Source organism: Rosa chinensis, chromosome 3 (genome assembly GCF_002994745.2).
Source record: "Rosa chinensis cultivar Old Blush chromosome 3, RchiOBHm-V2, whole genome shotgun sequence".
NCBI classification, from domain to species: Eukaryota; Viridiplantae; Streptophyta; class Magnoliopsida; order Rosales; family Rosaceae; genus Rosa; species Rosa chinensis.
Genome location: NC_037090.1, coordinates 2,066,511 through 2,079,616, shown reverse-complemented (window position 1 = coordinate 2,079,616; position 13,106 = coordinate 2,066,511). Strand labels below are relative to the sequence as shown.

General features: G+C 38.1%; 2 protein-coding genes and 1 non-coding gene across 3 annotated transcripts; 2 read left to right on the top strand and 1 right to left on the bottom strand.

The window, feature by feature from the left end:
• Positions 1 to 5,714: 5,714 nt before the first annotated feature.
• LOC112195555 lies at positions 5,715 to 5,829 on the top strand. The gene has a single exon (XR_002934614.1). It is a non-coding gene; the product is annotated as a U5 spliceosomal RNA (small nuclear RNA).
• Positions 5,830 to 6,673: 844 nt separating this feature from the next.
• On the top strand, positions 6,674 to 8,601 carry LOC112193050 (probable WRKY transcription factor 74). The gene is made up of 3 exons (XM_024333064.2): positions 6,674 to 7,829; positions 7,914 to 8,039; positions 8,339 to 8,601. Exons 1-3 carry the CDS (start codon positions 7,144 to 7,146, stop codon positions 8,469 to 8,471), a joined length of 945 nt encoding a protein of 314 aa, XP_024188832.1. The 5' UTR covers positions 6,674 to 7,143; the 3' UTR covers positions 8,472 to 8,601.
• Positions 8,602 to 8,825: 224 nt separating this feature from the next.
• On the bottom strand, positions 8,826 to 11,028 carry LOC112193052 (40S ribosomal protein S15-4). Its single transcript, XM_024333065.2, has 4 exons — positions 10,926 to 11,028; positions 10,651 to 10,799; positions 10,446 to 10,503; positions 8,826 to 9,253 (listed from the first exon to the last, which is right to left on the bottom strand). The coding sequence occupies exons 1-4, from the start codon at positions 10,926 to 10,928 to the stop codon at positions 9,005 to 9,007; spliced, it is 459 nt and encodes a 152-aa protein (XP_024188833.1). The 5' UTR covers positions 10,929 to 11,028; the 3' UTR covers positions 8,826 to 9,004.
• Positions 11,029 to 13,106: the final 2,078 nt, after the last annotated feature.

Genomic DNA, 13,106 nt, shown 5'->3' with positions numbered 1-13,106 from the left:
ATGGCTTCTCTTTCTCTTGGCTTGAAAATGAAGAACAAGAAAACTAGAGAATGGAAAAGAAATATGGAGAGGAAATGGAGAGACAAGGAGATGGAATGGATGAAGGAATGTTTAGAGGAAATGGTGACTAAGGAAAATGGAGAGGAAATGGTGAGACAAGGAGATGAAATGGATGAAGGAATGTGTTATGGATTCAGAAATTGGTGACTAAGGAAAATGGAGAGGAAATGGTGAGACAAGGAGATGAAATGGATGAAGGAATGTGTGGGAAAATGGAAAGGAAATGGAGAGACAAAGAAGATGGAATGGATGAAGGAATTATGTGGAAAAATGGAAAGGAAATGGAGAGACAAAGAAGATGAGATGGATGAAGGAATTGGTGACTAAGGAAAATGGAGAGGAAATGGTGAGACAAGAAGATGAAATGGATGAAGGAATGTGTTTTAGAATGAGAAGAGAAGGTGTTTATATAGGGAAGAAAAAGAAGAGTGAAATGATGAGTGGAAGAAAAATAATGAAAGTGGAGTATGAAAGTGATTTGTAAAATATGGAAAAGAAAGAGAAATGATGAAATGAAAGCAAAGCATGAAGGTGAAGCAACATGGAAGTGATGATGATCTATTAAAGAGATTGCAGAAAAAATATATCCAAGGAAAAAGAGAAAAGCATCTAGCTTTCTTCATGTGGGTGGGAAACATGAATATGTGGTGTTGAGCTGTTTTCAGGTCAGTTTCTTTCCCTTTATTCCTTCAATTATTTCTCCAACAAGACTTCATTATATGCCTTCGACTTCTTCATATGAAATGTTCCACTATGAGTGTAGATCATCCTGAAAAATTTTCAGAGCTTCAATCCATGTGGTTGGGCCGAAAATGCTGCTGGACCTCTTACAGGTCCAGTTTTCCGGTTTTGCTTCTGTAGAAAATTGGGCTGATTGTTTGAAGGCCTTCCACTCATATTTTTCTCTAGCACTCTTCATAAGAAATGATCCTTTGGGTGTCTAGAATGGATCTGGAAGGTTTCAGCTCATTTGAAGTTCATTTGGTCAGGCGGCCACTCCTTCTTCTTTGCTTGGCTTGGTTTCTCCTAGCCGGAGTAGGAATATGTGTAAAATTGATGTTTTAGTACATTTCCATTTTTCTCCATCATTTCCAGGTAATTATGGACCTAACGCTCATTTCACCTTCATTTACTCCAATGTACCTAAAAATAGAAATTGAATTAAAAATCGATTCAGTTAAGGAATTAACTAAGCAAAATGTGAGGAATTAACTATTAAAATATCACATTAAAATGCTCCTATCAAAATATCACCTTGGATTCTTTGCAAGAATGGTATATTTTCTTTGGTGTCCTTTGCATAGGATGGTCTCGATCCTAACTGTGCTAAAGAACAGGCTTTGCAGAACGAATGATGGGCTTTATAAACAACCAATGAGGATTTTGGTTGAGCCACAAAGGCACAAGTGACTTTAGAAGTAAAAGTTGGAGACAAAGGAGCCTTGGTGGCGTCAATGCCACCCTGAGGCCGCAGGGGGAAGGCGGCGCACGCCAAGGATGGCCGGATATGGGGGTGAACGGCGCCGTGAGGCGCAGGGGCTCATTCGGTGTCCAAAAACCGAGTTTTACTTCTTTTCGTTCTGAAAAAGGGATGTCCGTGTGAAGTCTTTAATATACGGATCATCATGTCACGACCTGGGTGTCCCAAACGGTCGTGCCAAAGCCTATATGTGTCGGAATCCCATAAATCATCTCTCATGACATGGTTGGATTCAATGAATCGAATAGTGGTTGCATACAACCCACTAGAGCGACACATAAGTTTCTCTAATACTCGGTTATTTCCGTAGTCATTAGAGGTGATGCAAAGGAACTCTTGTCCATTCTCACAATGCGTTTCCGCATGAAAACCATTGGCTCTTACATCTTGTAAGTAATAAAGTTCGAGAAGTATGTCCATGACATGAGATAAAATAAATCGATACTTTATTAATAATAGCCAATGATTACATCAAAGTTTCTTGACCAAAATCTAATCCAATATAAAAATCAAACCGTAGATAAATCGTAGTCACTCAATCCTTTCGGTAATTTCAATTTAGTTGTGACCAGGTAAGGTAAGGCGAGATTTTGGTGGAGCGTTGCTCACTTTTAAAACCGTTCTCTCAGATCAAACCTTGCCTAGACATCACAAGTACTCTTGAGTACGCCTAGATGGAAAGAGTTAATACAATAAGTCATTTTATTGATTTAAGGCATAATAGCCATTACATAATTCTTGGAAAAATAAAAGACTATAAATAAAAATCTGCGGCATTTTGTCTTCATCGCCAGATTTAAAGTCTTTGTGAACTCGAAGTCTTGATCACCATGATGCGACTACCTCCGTAGGTACATTGCAAATTCAGGTCCATTGATCAGACGTTCCATATCAGAAATAGACACCATAAAGAGGATTCTCCCTTGATTGAGGCGCATTGGCGCAATATGCATAGTCCTTAGGACTGGTGGTGTTGGAAAGTGGTGCCCATGGCCAACGTTGGCTCCATGGTTTCCAACCCTATTTCCCTCAAAATCACGCCTCCTACGGTCGTGGGATTGTCGCCTTGAGCGATTACCTTCTTGAGCATTTCGATCGTATGGATCATGACGTCGATGGCGACTTTCTCTAGTCATAGGACGATGCTCTTGATAGCTATCTTGAAGCCTATCAAATCTTCTTTGCACAAGTTCATTGCCATGTCTTTCAGCAGTGGCCATAGCTTCAATAAGCTGTTGGAAACTTGTGATCCGTCTTGCATTTACATGAGTCCGGAATAAGTCAGAGGACCTCATAGCATAGACGGGGAAGGTATTGAGGGTTTTCTCAATCAATTGGTCTTCTGTGATTGTTTTTCCACAGAGACGCATCATTGCTCTGATGCTGAGAGCTTCCGAATAAAATTGCATGACAGTGTCAAATTTAGAGAAGCGAAGATCTTTCCATTCTGCTTCTGTATTCGGAAGTATGGAGTCACGAACATTGCCATATCGTTCGCGAAGCACATGCCAAAGCTTTATGGCGCTTTCCTCATTTATGAACTCAAACTGTAGGTCACTATCCATGTGACGTTTCATGAAGGCAAGTGCCTTGGAATTATCTTTCTCAGTCTGAGGGTCTGGAGCTGTTTCAATAGGACAAAGCTCTTGGATTGTATGCAATAAATCACGGGCAATAAGGTGGATCTCGACATCAGTGACCCAAATTAAGTACCTTTTGCCTGCATAATCCAATGGAACAAAATCGAGTTTGTTCATGTTTGACATCCTGAAAGATGAAACAAGAACAAGTTAGTTTCGGAGTCAATGCTTCCACGAAAACTAATATAAATAAGATTTCCGAGCTATGCTACCAAGAAATCTATTTCCAAGAATAATTGGATTAGACCGAAACAATGATGTTTGTATGGTCAAAATAGATGCTCACGAACGCTCTTAGTCCGTAGCATACGAACGCTCTTAGTTCGTTAAATCGATGCTTACGGACGCTCTTAGTCCGAAGTCTTACGAACGCTCTTAGTTCGTTAATTGCGTGAATCCCCACGATTCCGCTTTTCAATGATCGAACCCACGTTATAAGAAAGGTGGGATGTAGAAGAAGGGAGGTTTTCAAGTCCCCGAGAAAAGAAGAAGTAATATAAATTCCGAATTATAGGAACTTCAAAACTTACTCTTTTGAATACTTACTTGGTGAAAATTCGGAGCAGATTCTGTTCTGAACAGCTTGTACCTCGATTGGTGTACAGATCTCAATATGACTCCGATAAGGCTGAAATTCTGAGGTTAGATGGAAGAGACAGAGACGAACAACTTTGATGAAGAAAGTTTTTCGATCTGAGCTTCTGAACTAGACGTTTCGAGGCTTGCAAGAAGACGGACGTGCACAGGAACGGAAAAAAGATGCAGTGGGTATGCGTTGGCTTGTTTGCGCAGCAGGGATGCTTCGGTGGCAGCAGGTTGGAACGTAGGGCTGCAGGAAGGGGGCAGCAGGGGCTGCTGTGCAAGGTTGCAAGCACACGGGTGCTCGGGCTGCAGCGAAGGCTCGGCTAGCTCGGGCTAGGGGCTGCTTTGTGAATGAGTTTTGGTTTTCTGTTTTGTGGTTAGAGTCGTGCTGATAACGTGTTTAAGTATAATGTATTTGAGAGAGATTGATGAGAGAGATGTGTTCTTATTATTGAGAATAGGAGCCCTATATATAGGGATTACAAAGTGCTAGTTCTAATGTTACAAGGAATACCAATCCGTGTAGGATTGGGAAATCTAGAACCTTCTCTCCTATTCCTATTCCTAGTTTGATAAGGCACACTAAACTTGATTTTCCTTCAACAGAAGTAACATCTTAATCTAATTACGGTGCTTGCAAACGTTTGTTTCTTGATTGATATGTCAATTGTGAGATCCATTTTGATGTCTAGAAACTATACTACAAATGATTGCAAGTTTGTGATTTAGTATATAAGAGAAACTAATTGCAACAAAATAGTAAAAGTGCTCGTGGTAAATGTTACTTTCAATATTACACTAAAGGGTTATTATCATAAATTGTACATGAACTTATCTTCTATTTTATCAATGGTACCTGAACTTCAATTTTGATTACAACCAGTACCCAAACTTTTCGATTTCATTTTAAATTGTACCTAAGGCCACATTCGGTCACTATTCTGGCCAAAAAAGCCAAATCTAAAAAAAAACAAGTTCAAGGCAAGTTTATTACCAAAAAATCATCACTATATATGATTGCAACCCTTGAAATCATCAAAAATCATCACTATGATTGCCTCCCATGCAGTTTTTAGTCGAAATAGTGACCGGAGGTGGCTCTATGTATCATTTAAAATGAAATTGAAAAGTTCGGGTACTGGTTGTGATCAAAATTGAAATTCAGGTACCATCAATAAGATTAAGGTATAGTTCAAGTACCATTTGTGATAATAATTCTACACTAAATATTTGGATATATTACCAACCAGATTATGCAAACACCCCAAAAACGTAGATAATTTAAAATTCAGTTAGCCTAAACATTGTTCTGTTATACTTAAGTTGACGATACTTAAGGAATCCTCAAGAAGTTATACTTAAGGAACTGTAATCCTCAAGAAGTTGACAGCATTTTAATGCGATGGGTGGCGTGTGCGACGCATCTTGAAGCTTCATGCCCAAATCCTCGCTTTGTTGTCATATTGGCAACTTCAATGATCACTTATTTGCCTAAATTTCATATTTTATTTGATAATAATCTTCCATGCTACTTTCAATGATTCTCCACTGCACGATCTTATACAAGATAAGATGATATATTAAACTTGCTTTTGATTTTGAAAGACTTTTACAAGAATTAGAATAATCACCATAATGTGGACTATGTTGTTGTGTTTAAGCTTATTAATTAAATACATCTTTCTTCTGGCTAGTGCAAGATGACAAGAGACTCACCTAGTAAGGTCATTTCAAAAATCATTTCCTCTTTATCCATCAAAAGACTTGAAAGTTGTATGACTTTTTTCATCACCAATAATTCAGTAGGGAAGTGATCATTTGCCTACCATTTGAATTATACGATTGATTAGCAACGGACCTCAATTCAAAAAAATCATTAACGATGCGTTTACTATATAATATGTACGAGGATATGGCATATAGGTTTATTCATAATTTCTTATCTTTTTACTACACACATGCATTAAGTACAGAGCAAACTATTCTTTCACCTTTTACTAAAGAATACAGTGTTTGTGGCACTTTAAGTGACATACGCCAACCACTGCAAGTGGCCTAGTAGTTCTTGTCGAGTTAGGTGTGCTCCTCAACCTAGGATCGAACCCCGAAGCTGTCAAAGTGGCCAGGCACTGTGCTGCAATGCACAGTTAGAGCATTTCACATGCCCCGAAGGGGTTTATCTTGGGCCTAGGAAGCCGTTGGATTCCCTTTGACAAAGTCAAAAAAAAAAAGTGACATACGCCTATTTTTAAAAGAGTGCATCTCTGTGGGTGCCCCTAAAAAAAAATGGACATGAGTGCGTGAAGTTTACCACACACCAAAATCATATTCTCACACGTGAACAACTTAGATTTCAGGAAAACACCCTACTAGGAATCAATTCCTCTAAAATGTGTTCTATTTAGCGAAAAATACGTTTAGAAACTTACAATAACTTCAAATAACCCAGAATATTAGAAATAGTTTTTAATATCAAGTCACAAGAATTAGTAAAGAAATATTATAGCTTAATGAACATTCAATTTTTCCTCTTCTAAACTCACTTCCACGTGTCCACATCTCCTCTGGGCAGGAGAGACCAGAGTGGAGGACATGTACATGTACATGTACATGTAGGACTCAGTCAAATGAGATATTAGCGTCTGATCAAGGTCAAGGAAGTGGGGCCCACTCTTCTCATATTTGGCCCTTTGTTTCTGCTGCTCTGTTCTTTCTCTTCCCTCTCAGAACAGAGCATTGTCTCTTTCCTGCAGGTCTTTTATTATCCGAAACGGTAAGAAAAAATTGATATGATTCGGTTTTTCTGAGACAGTTTTTCTTTTGTAGAGATATATATAAACCCTTGTGTAAAAAGGGGGGAGATTCCTTGTTATGGGGCCAATGGGAGGGAGGCCAAAATGACAAAAATTTGCGTAGGAATATCAACTCCTTTGATTAAAGAGACTTGTGTCTTTTGCAGTTAAACTATTACCAAACCAAGGCAAAGTCGTCTTCTCATTCATACCTTTAAGGCAGCTTTGTCTTTCACTTCCCAAACCCAAAGTGTGCACGATTTTCTCTTCTTTTTGGTTTTCTTACTCTCTGCTCATATAAACCACCCAAATGGATATCAGCTATGTGCTTTAGCTAGGTGTTTTGTCTGAAACGTGAAATATTTCTTGGGTTGCACATGCTCTAAGTTTCTAAGTGTTTTTCTTCTTCTTTTGGATTGAAAAGGTTGAACCTTGAGTAATACCCATCTTTTAGGGAAGTATGGAGATTAACTGGTAGAAAGTTTGTCTGTTTTCTTCATTTTTTTCCCTGGGTTTTTTAGGATTTTCTATCTTCGGCCAATGGGTTTCTTCTAGGAATTAAAGACTGGTTTTTGGGGGTTTGGGGAACATGGAGAAGGTTGAATCAGCTAACAAAGCAGCAGTAGAGAGTTGCCATACAGTTCTTAACAGTCTCTTGTGCAAACCCAAAAATGATATTCAGTCTAAAAGTTTAGGGGTGCAGACTGAGGAGGCTGTGGTTAAGTTCAAGAGAGTTGTGTCTCTTCTGAGTCATGGAAGAAGGATCAGAAAGTTGAAGAAGAAGCTCGATTCATCTTTGCCTCAAAGCCTCTTCTTGGATGGCCCTAATTACAGATCAGACATTTCAAGCAAAACCCTCCAATTACTCCCAGCTACTTTTCCTCAAAACCTACACACACAAAACCAGAAAGTGTTTCTAGGAAACCCAGTGTTGGATATGAGTAACAAGCTTCCTCTCCAAATTGCCAAACCAAAACCATTGCAGCAGTTACATAGACTTCAAGTCCATCCCCAACAGTTCACCGGCATAAACCTTGCATTTAACAAGCCTACCACCACACCCTCCTTGTCAAACGCAGCGTCGTTCATATCATGTTTGAGCATGGATGCTGGTGGTGTGGCTAACTATGGCAGCAACTCCTTCAGACTGATCAATGGCAGCGTGCCACAGTCGTCTGATCAGATCTCGCAACAACAAAGGAGGAGCAGTGGTGCAGAGCAAAGCAGCAGTGTAAAATGTGGCAGTAATGATAAGTGTCCTAATTCAAGGAAGAGGTCAGTTATTATTCTGCATTCAAAGTTTTCGAATAGGCGTTGTTGGTTTTATTTAGATCAAACTAATGTTGATTGTGTTCATAGGAGACTGAGGGTGAGAAGATCTTTCAAGGTTCCTGCAGTGAGTCAGAATGTTGCAAACATTCCTGGTGATGAGTATTCATGGAGGAAATATGGGCAGAAGCCAATCAAGGGCTCTCCTTATCCTAGGTACTAAATTAAATATCTCTATTCCAAGATGCTTTGAATTAGGGTTCGTCTCCGGACCGAATTGGGATTAGGGTTCATCCTCATTATTCTAATCAATTCCTTCCATAATTCGTAGTTTGCATGTAGTGTTATTCAAAATGATGTTTCTTTAATTGAGATTTAAATGCGGTTCTGCACAGAGCTATGTGCAGTAACTTGTGTACCATCGGAAAACTCATCGTCGGAAAACTCATCGTTGTTAGTCTAGCTATTGATGATTGATTTAAAATGATCTGACCATATCAAGGGTTTTAATGTAGGGGATATTATAAATGTAGCAGCATGAGAGGCTGCCCAGCAAGGAAACATGTCGAGCGATGCGTGGAAGACCCTTCAATGCTGATAGTCACCTATGAGGGCGAGCACAAGCATTCGCAATCTGCCCATCAATGAGAATGTTCATAGACCTTGACCTATTGTATGACCCTTAGACAACTTGTAATGACCCTGACTAGTATTGTCATGTCTGAGTGAACCCAACGTGAGTTTTTGGAAATTTCAATCAAAAGTCAAGTTGCAAATACTGCAAACTATCACATATCAAGTTAACTAGCAGATCCATTATACCTAAAACACTCGTAACCCTGATTATCAAAATGAATCACAGCCATCACCATCAAAACGGAACTAGGGATCTTTTCACTCACCAACAATAAGGTAGATGATTATTGGAATAACCATGCTTTAGTAATTGCTGCATTACTACATAAGCTAAACCAAATCATAGCCCAAAAGCAGACTCTCATAACTCATAAGTCATAAACTTGATTGCAATAAAAATTACTCCAATAAGATCCTACAAACCAGTCGACTTTGTCATTGTTTACAAAATAATAAAACTTTCAGCAAAAATGTCTGATGGGAAATCCAAATTCATACTCAAATAAAGTCCTCTCAACTCTCTGAACAACAGTGAAGTAGAAACTTCACTTGAGGGGAATGAACCTGGAAGAGTGGGTAGCACCAATACCAGGCCTTCCGTGCTTGACAGGCTTGTAACTGATAGAGAACTCAGCAAGATAATGGCTGATCATCTCAGGCTTGATCTCAACCTGATTGAAGGTCTTGCCATTGTATACTCCAATAACGCTACCAATCATTTCAGGTACAATGATCATGTTGCGAAGGTGAGTCCTAACTGGCTCGGGCTTCTCACCAGGTGGAGCCTCCCTTTTCTATTACAAACCAACAGGAAACCCAAGTAAATACAATGACTCAAAAATAAGGCAGTGATTTAAAATTTGCATACATTCATCAACACAACAGAGATTTTTTATTGGCCAAGGTATTTCAATAAGAAAACATTTTGAAGAAAAAGTTTCAGAAGTTATGCATAATGGTTTTTAAGAGAAAAAGGTCATCCATGATTTCATAAAACCGAATCACCAAGCTCAAAAAGTAAACAATGAAAACCACCAAAAAAGCCCAATTGGCAAAATGTTTTCGGTCTCCCATGCAATGCAGAAAAGTTTTGCAGTTGCTCCTTCCTCTATATAAACAAAGGGAACAATGTAATTCTTTTTGATGCCATGCTATTTTACCAACACATACAATACTATTACCCTAGCAGATACCCCAAGAACTAGGGGAAAGCAAGTATCCATGATGGATTGGATCAAATAATCATCTTAAAAGTTCAGACTTTGAGTGAGAACACCCCACTCCATTAACGTAAAATCCACTTATTGGAATCAAAGAACACAAAGAGAAGAACAGAAACAAAAATGTCAAACAACCTGATCCTTTTTTGGATATCTCAAAAACAGTTCCCCCGACTCTTCCATTTGTTAAGAGAACCTTGATAGAAACTCAGTTGTATAAATAATATGACAACCTACATTAGTTTAAAGAAATATAACAAGATTGGAACTCCAAATTTTGGGAAAATTGTATGTACCAGAACTTTACTCTTCAAATGAATAAAACAACGTAAAGTAGCATAGATGACTGATGTAATATCCAGAGACGGGTTGGGGGAAACAAGCATTACACAAATTGAACATTTTTGCAAAATCAAGCACATCCAGAACATGAATTACTTAACGAATCTAGAGAATCCAATTGCAAAACAAGTGAAAAAATTGAACAACTCGGGAACTCCTGGTGGGACACGAACACATTTTGCAACCTTCACCCATTCACTCAAGCCACGAAAGTCGCTATTTTCATTTGTTTGAAACATCCCAAACACCAAAGAAAACACCATACAACTAGTTTACTTCTGCCACATTAGACACAAATTCTTCACCAATCCGAAACAAACAAACAATCCAGAATAACACAACTTCAATCCAAACACCTAATTCAACATAACAAACACCAACTAATACAAAATCACAAATGCGAACACACGATAAAGAATCTTACAGCTTTGCGCAGCTTCTTGATCAATGCCATCGGCTTTCTCTTCAATCCCCTCTGAAACCTGCCAAACATTTCCATCAGTCCACCACCAAATAAACACCACACATCTTACACAACCTCATCGAAAACTCTCCGATTTCTCGCAATCGAAACCAAATTAAATTCATAAACACAGAGAGAGAGAGAGACAAATACATGATCTTGTTACCTTCTCCGAGCCCTGGCAGGGAAGAGCTTAACGAGCTCGTCAGTCGACATGTCCAGAAGAGCATCCAAATCCACTCCTCTGAAGCTGAACTTCTTGAACGTCCTCTTCTTCGGCACTCCGGCCGCCGCCACGTCAGCTTCCACTTCCGCCTGAATCCACATAACCAAGAGCTCAGATTGCTTCCACATCACACACAAATAAAAACAAAAAAAGCAGCGAAGAAAATTGAAATGAGAAATCGAGAGGCTTTGGATGAGAGAAGTGTGAGAGCTCACCATCGTCGGTGAAATCGTGAAGAGATGAAACCCTAATTTCGCAGAGGGAGAGAAGCGGCGACTGAAGAAGCGAGGAGCAGTGTGGGGAAGTGAAATTAGGGTTTTGTTGGGTTGGGTTATATACGTCGACGAGATAGAATATGGGTTATTTGTTGGGTCCGGCCCGACCCGTTTGTTGCGGCCTGCTCTATTGGCCCAAGCTGATGAACAAAATTTGATATTCATCAATAAAAAATTGTGATTTATTTATTTATTTTAGAATTGAAATATGTACGTCTTAGCAAACTCTCTTTTTAAACTCCTTAACTATTTTGGAAAGTATGTTTAGATTTTTATCTATTTTAGCGGCTGCACAAGACTGTTAGATGACCCTCCATTATAACTTTTAGCTATCTCGCTCCTAAATATAGAGCAAGAAATGAAGTTCTCTATAATTTGAAACATTCATTTTAAATTGTTTTATGTAATTTATAAATACATCCAAACTATTTAATCTTCATTTAAAAAATAATATAAGTTCAAAACTAACTAAAATATATAGCACTGATGCAGGCGTATTTCTAAAGTGGATAGCTAAAACAACTTTTTAGTTATTTTGGTTAAAATTTGACTCAAAAAATTGCTAGTATTGCTAAAAATTCTCTTATGAATTAGTATTTTATTCTAGTGGATAAAGCATTTATTGATTTCCAACAAAATCCTAATTTAACTTGTGTAACGTGTTTTTTCCCAACTCCATTTCAAAGGTGGGATGTAAATGGTTGTCTCTAGCGGAATGAACATGTTTCTCATGTATTTGATTAATGAATTGAATTGAGAAAAATTTACAATCATTGCCTCTAAATACTATGCTTCATGCCTTCACCGTATTTTACTGGAGAGAGGTTATCTTGCTTCATTGTTTGCTCATTATCATTCTCATGAGTAGTTTCGCTTTTATTGAAGCTTATATTTAGGGCAAGTTTTGAATTCGTGCTAGGTCCATTGGATGCAAGTGTCTCAGTATGAGGATTTTTAGATGATGTTCAATCCTGCTTACTTGTTCAGATATCTCTCTCGTGCTTTTGATTTTTGAGAATGTTATTACCCTTTACCATTCCTAGACAAAAAAGCCGGAGAGAATGTTATTGATGATACTGACAAGTTATTGTACATATCATAGTTGATAGTTGTTAGATTGATTTTAAATCTCTTATACATTATGCTTTTCACCGATATATTTATTTCTTAAGTATTTCAAGACTAATTATTGAGGGAAAAAAAAAGGGAATCAAAATAACCAATTCTAGCTCTAGAATCATTTCGTATTTATCTTGCGATTGAAATTTTGTATAGTCAAAGAGAGAGATTGTTAGTATAATAATTTTATGTGTTGGCATTCCCTATATCAGTGTTTGAAGTGTTAGGCCTACATTAGAACTATGTCAGTGTTTGAGGTGAAGAGGAAAGATATTGGAACACAAGATCAAGACCTCCAACTAATATTTGTGAAACTCTTAAAGGTAAATCATTCATTGCATATCATAACATCTTTATTTCTTGATTATGTGTTGTCGAGATTGATAGCTCTGTTTCAATCCGACCATGTATGAATAGTGTCAATTAAGTTTTATCATCAATTTCCAAAGGAGGATGTCTTGGTGATTATGGTGATCAAGACTAGCTACCACTTACTAATTTGTTGGGAAGCATCTTAACCGTTTTTAATTGAATAATAATGCATGTCCTTTTTATTAGGATAAATAAGTTTTTATTGCATAATATCTTTTAGGGAAAGTACTTTCTTAATAGAATTCAATTAGGTCTAGAACTTTAATCATCCTAGATTTTCTAGAGCCAGTAGTGGTTGTAGTGCGCATACATAGGAAAATAACATTTTCATGGGTGGTGCTTCCGAATATTTGAGCGCACCTTTTTCATTGAGAGAGTTTTCCATTGCACAGTAAACCTAGAGCTTAAACTGAGAATCACTAAGTTATTTGTTACATCTCATTCATACCATAATGCATGCCCCCATGAGGTCAGTTGAGTGTTAGTGACATATCTAAGCACATTTAATAGCTGAGGATTGTGCTATTCATTCAAGAAGACAAAGGGACGCTGTTCAAAAGGTGAAGTGCAACAAGGTGGTGATTGTCCAACCTTCTAGATGAGTCTAGTCAGAAATAACCAAAGTCAGAG

What these genes read in the sequence shown, in the direction of transcription:
- LOC112193050 (XM_024333064.2), top strand. Translation starts at nt 7,144, where the DNA reads ATGGAGAAGGTTGAATCAGCTAACAAAGCAGCAGTAGAGAGTTGCCAT. An exon ending in TGTCCTAATTCAAGGAAGAG is followed by an intron (nt 7,830 to 7,913) that starts GTCAGTTATTAT and finishes TTGTGTTCATAG; the next exon opens with GAGACTGAGGGTGAGAAGAT. An exon ending in AAGGGCTCTCCTTATCCTAG is followed by an intron (nt 8,040 to 8,338) that starts GTACTAAATTAA and finishes GTTTTAATGTAG; the next exon opens with GGGATATTATAAATGTAGCA.
- LOC112193052 (XM_024333065.2), bottom strand. An exon ending in CCTGCCAGGGCTCGGAGAAG is followed by an intron (nt 10,504 to 10,650) that starts GTAACAAGATCA and finishes AATGTTTGGCAG; the next exon opens with GTTTCAGAGGGGATTGAAGA. An exon ending in TCAAGAAGCTGCGCAAAGCT is followed by an intron (nt 9,254 to 10,445) that starts GTAAGATTCTTT and finishes GGTTTGTAATAG; the next exon opens with AAAAGGGAGGCTCCACCTGG.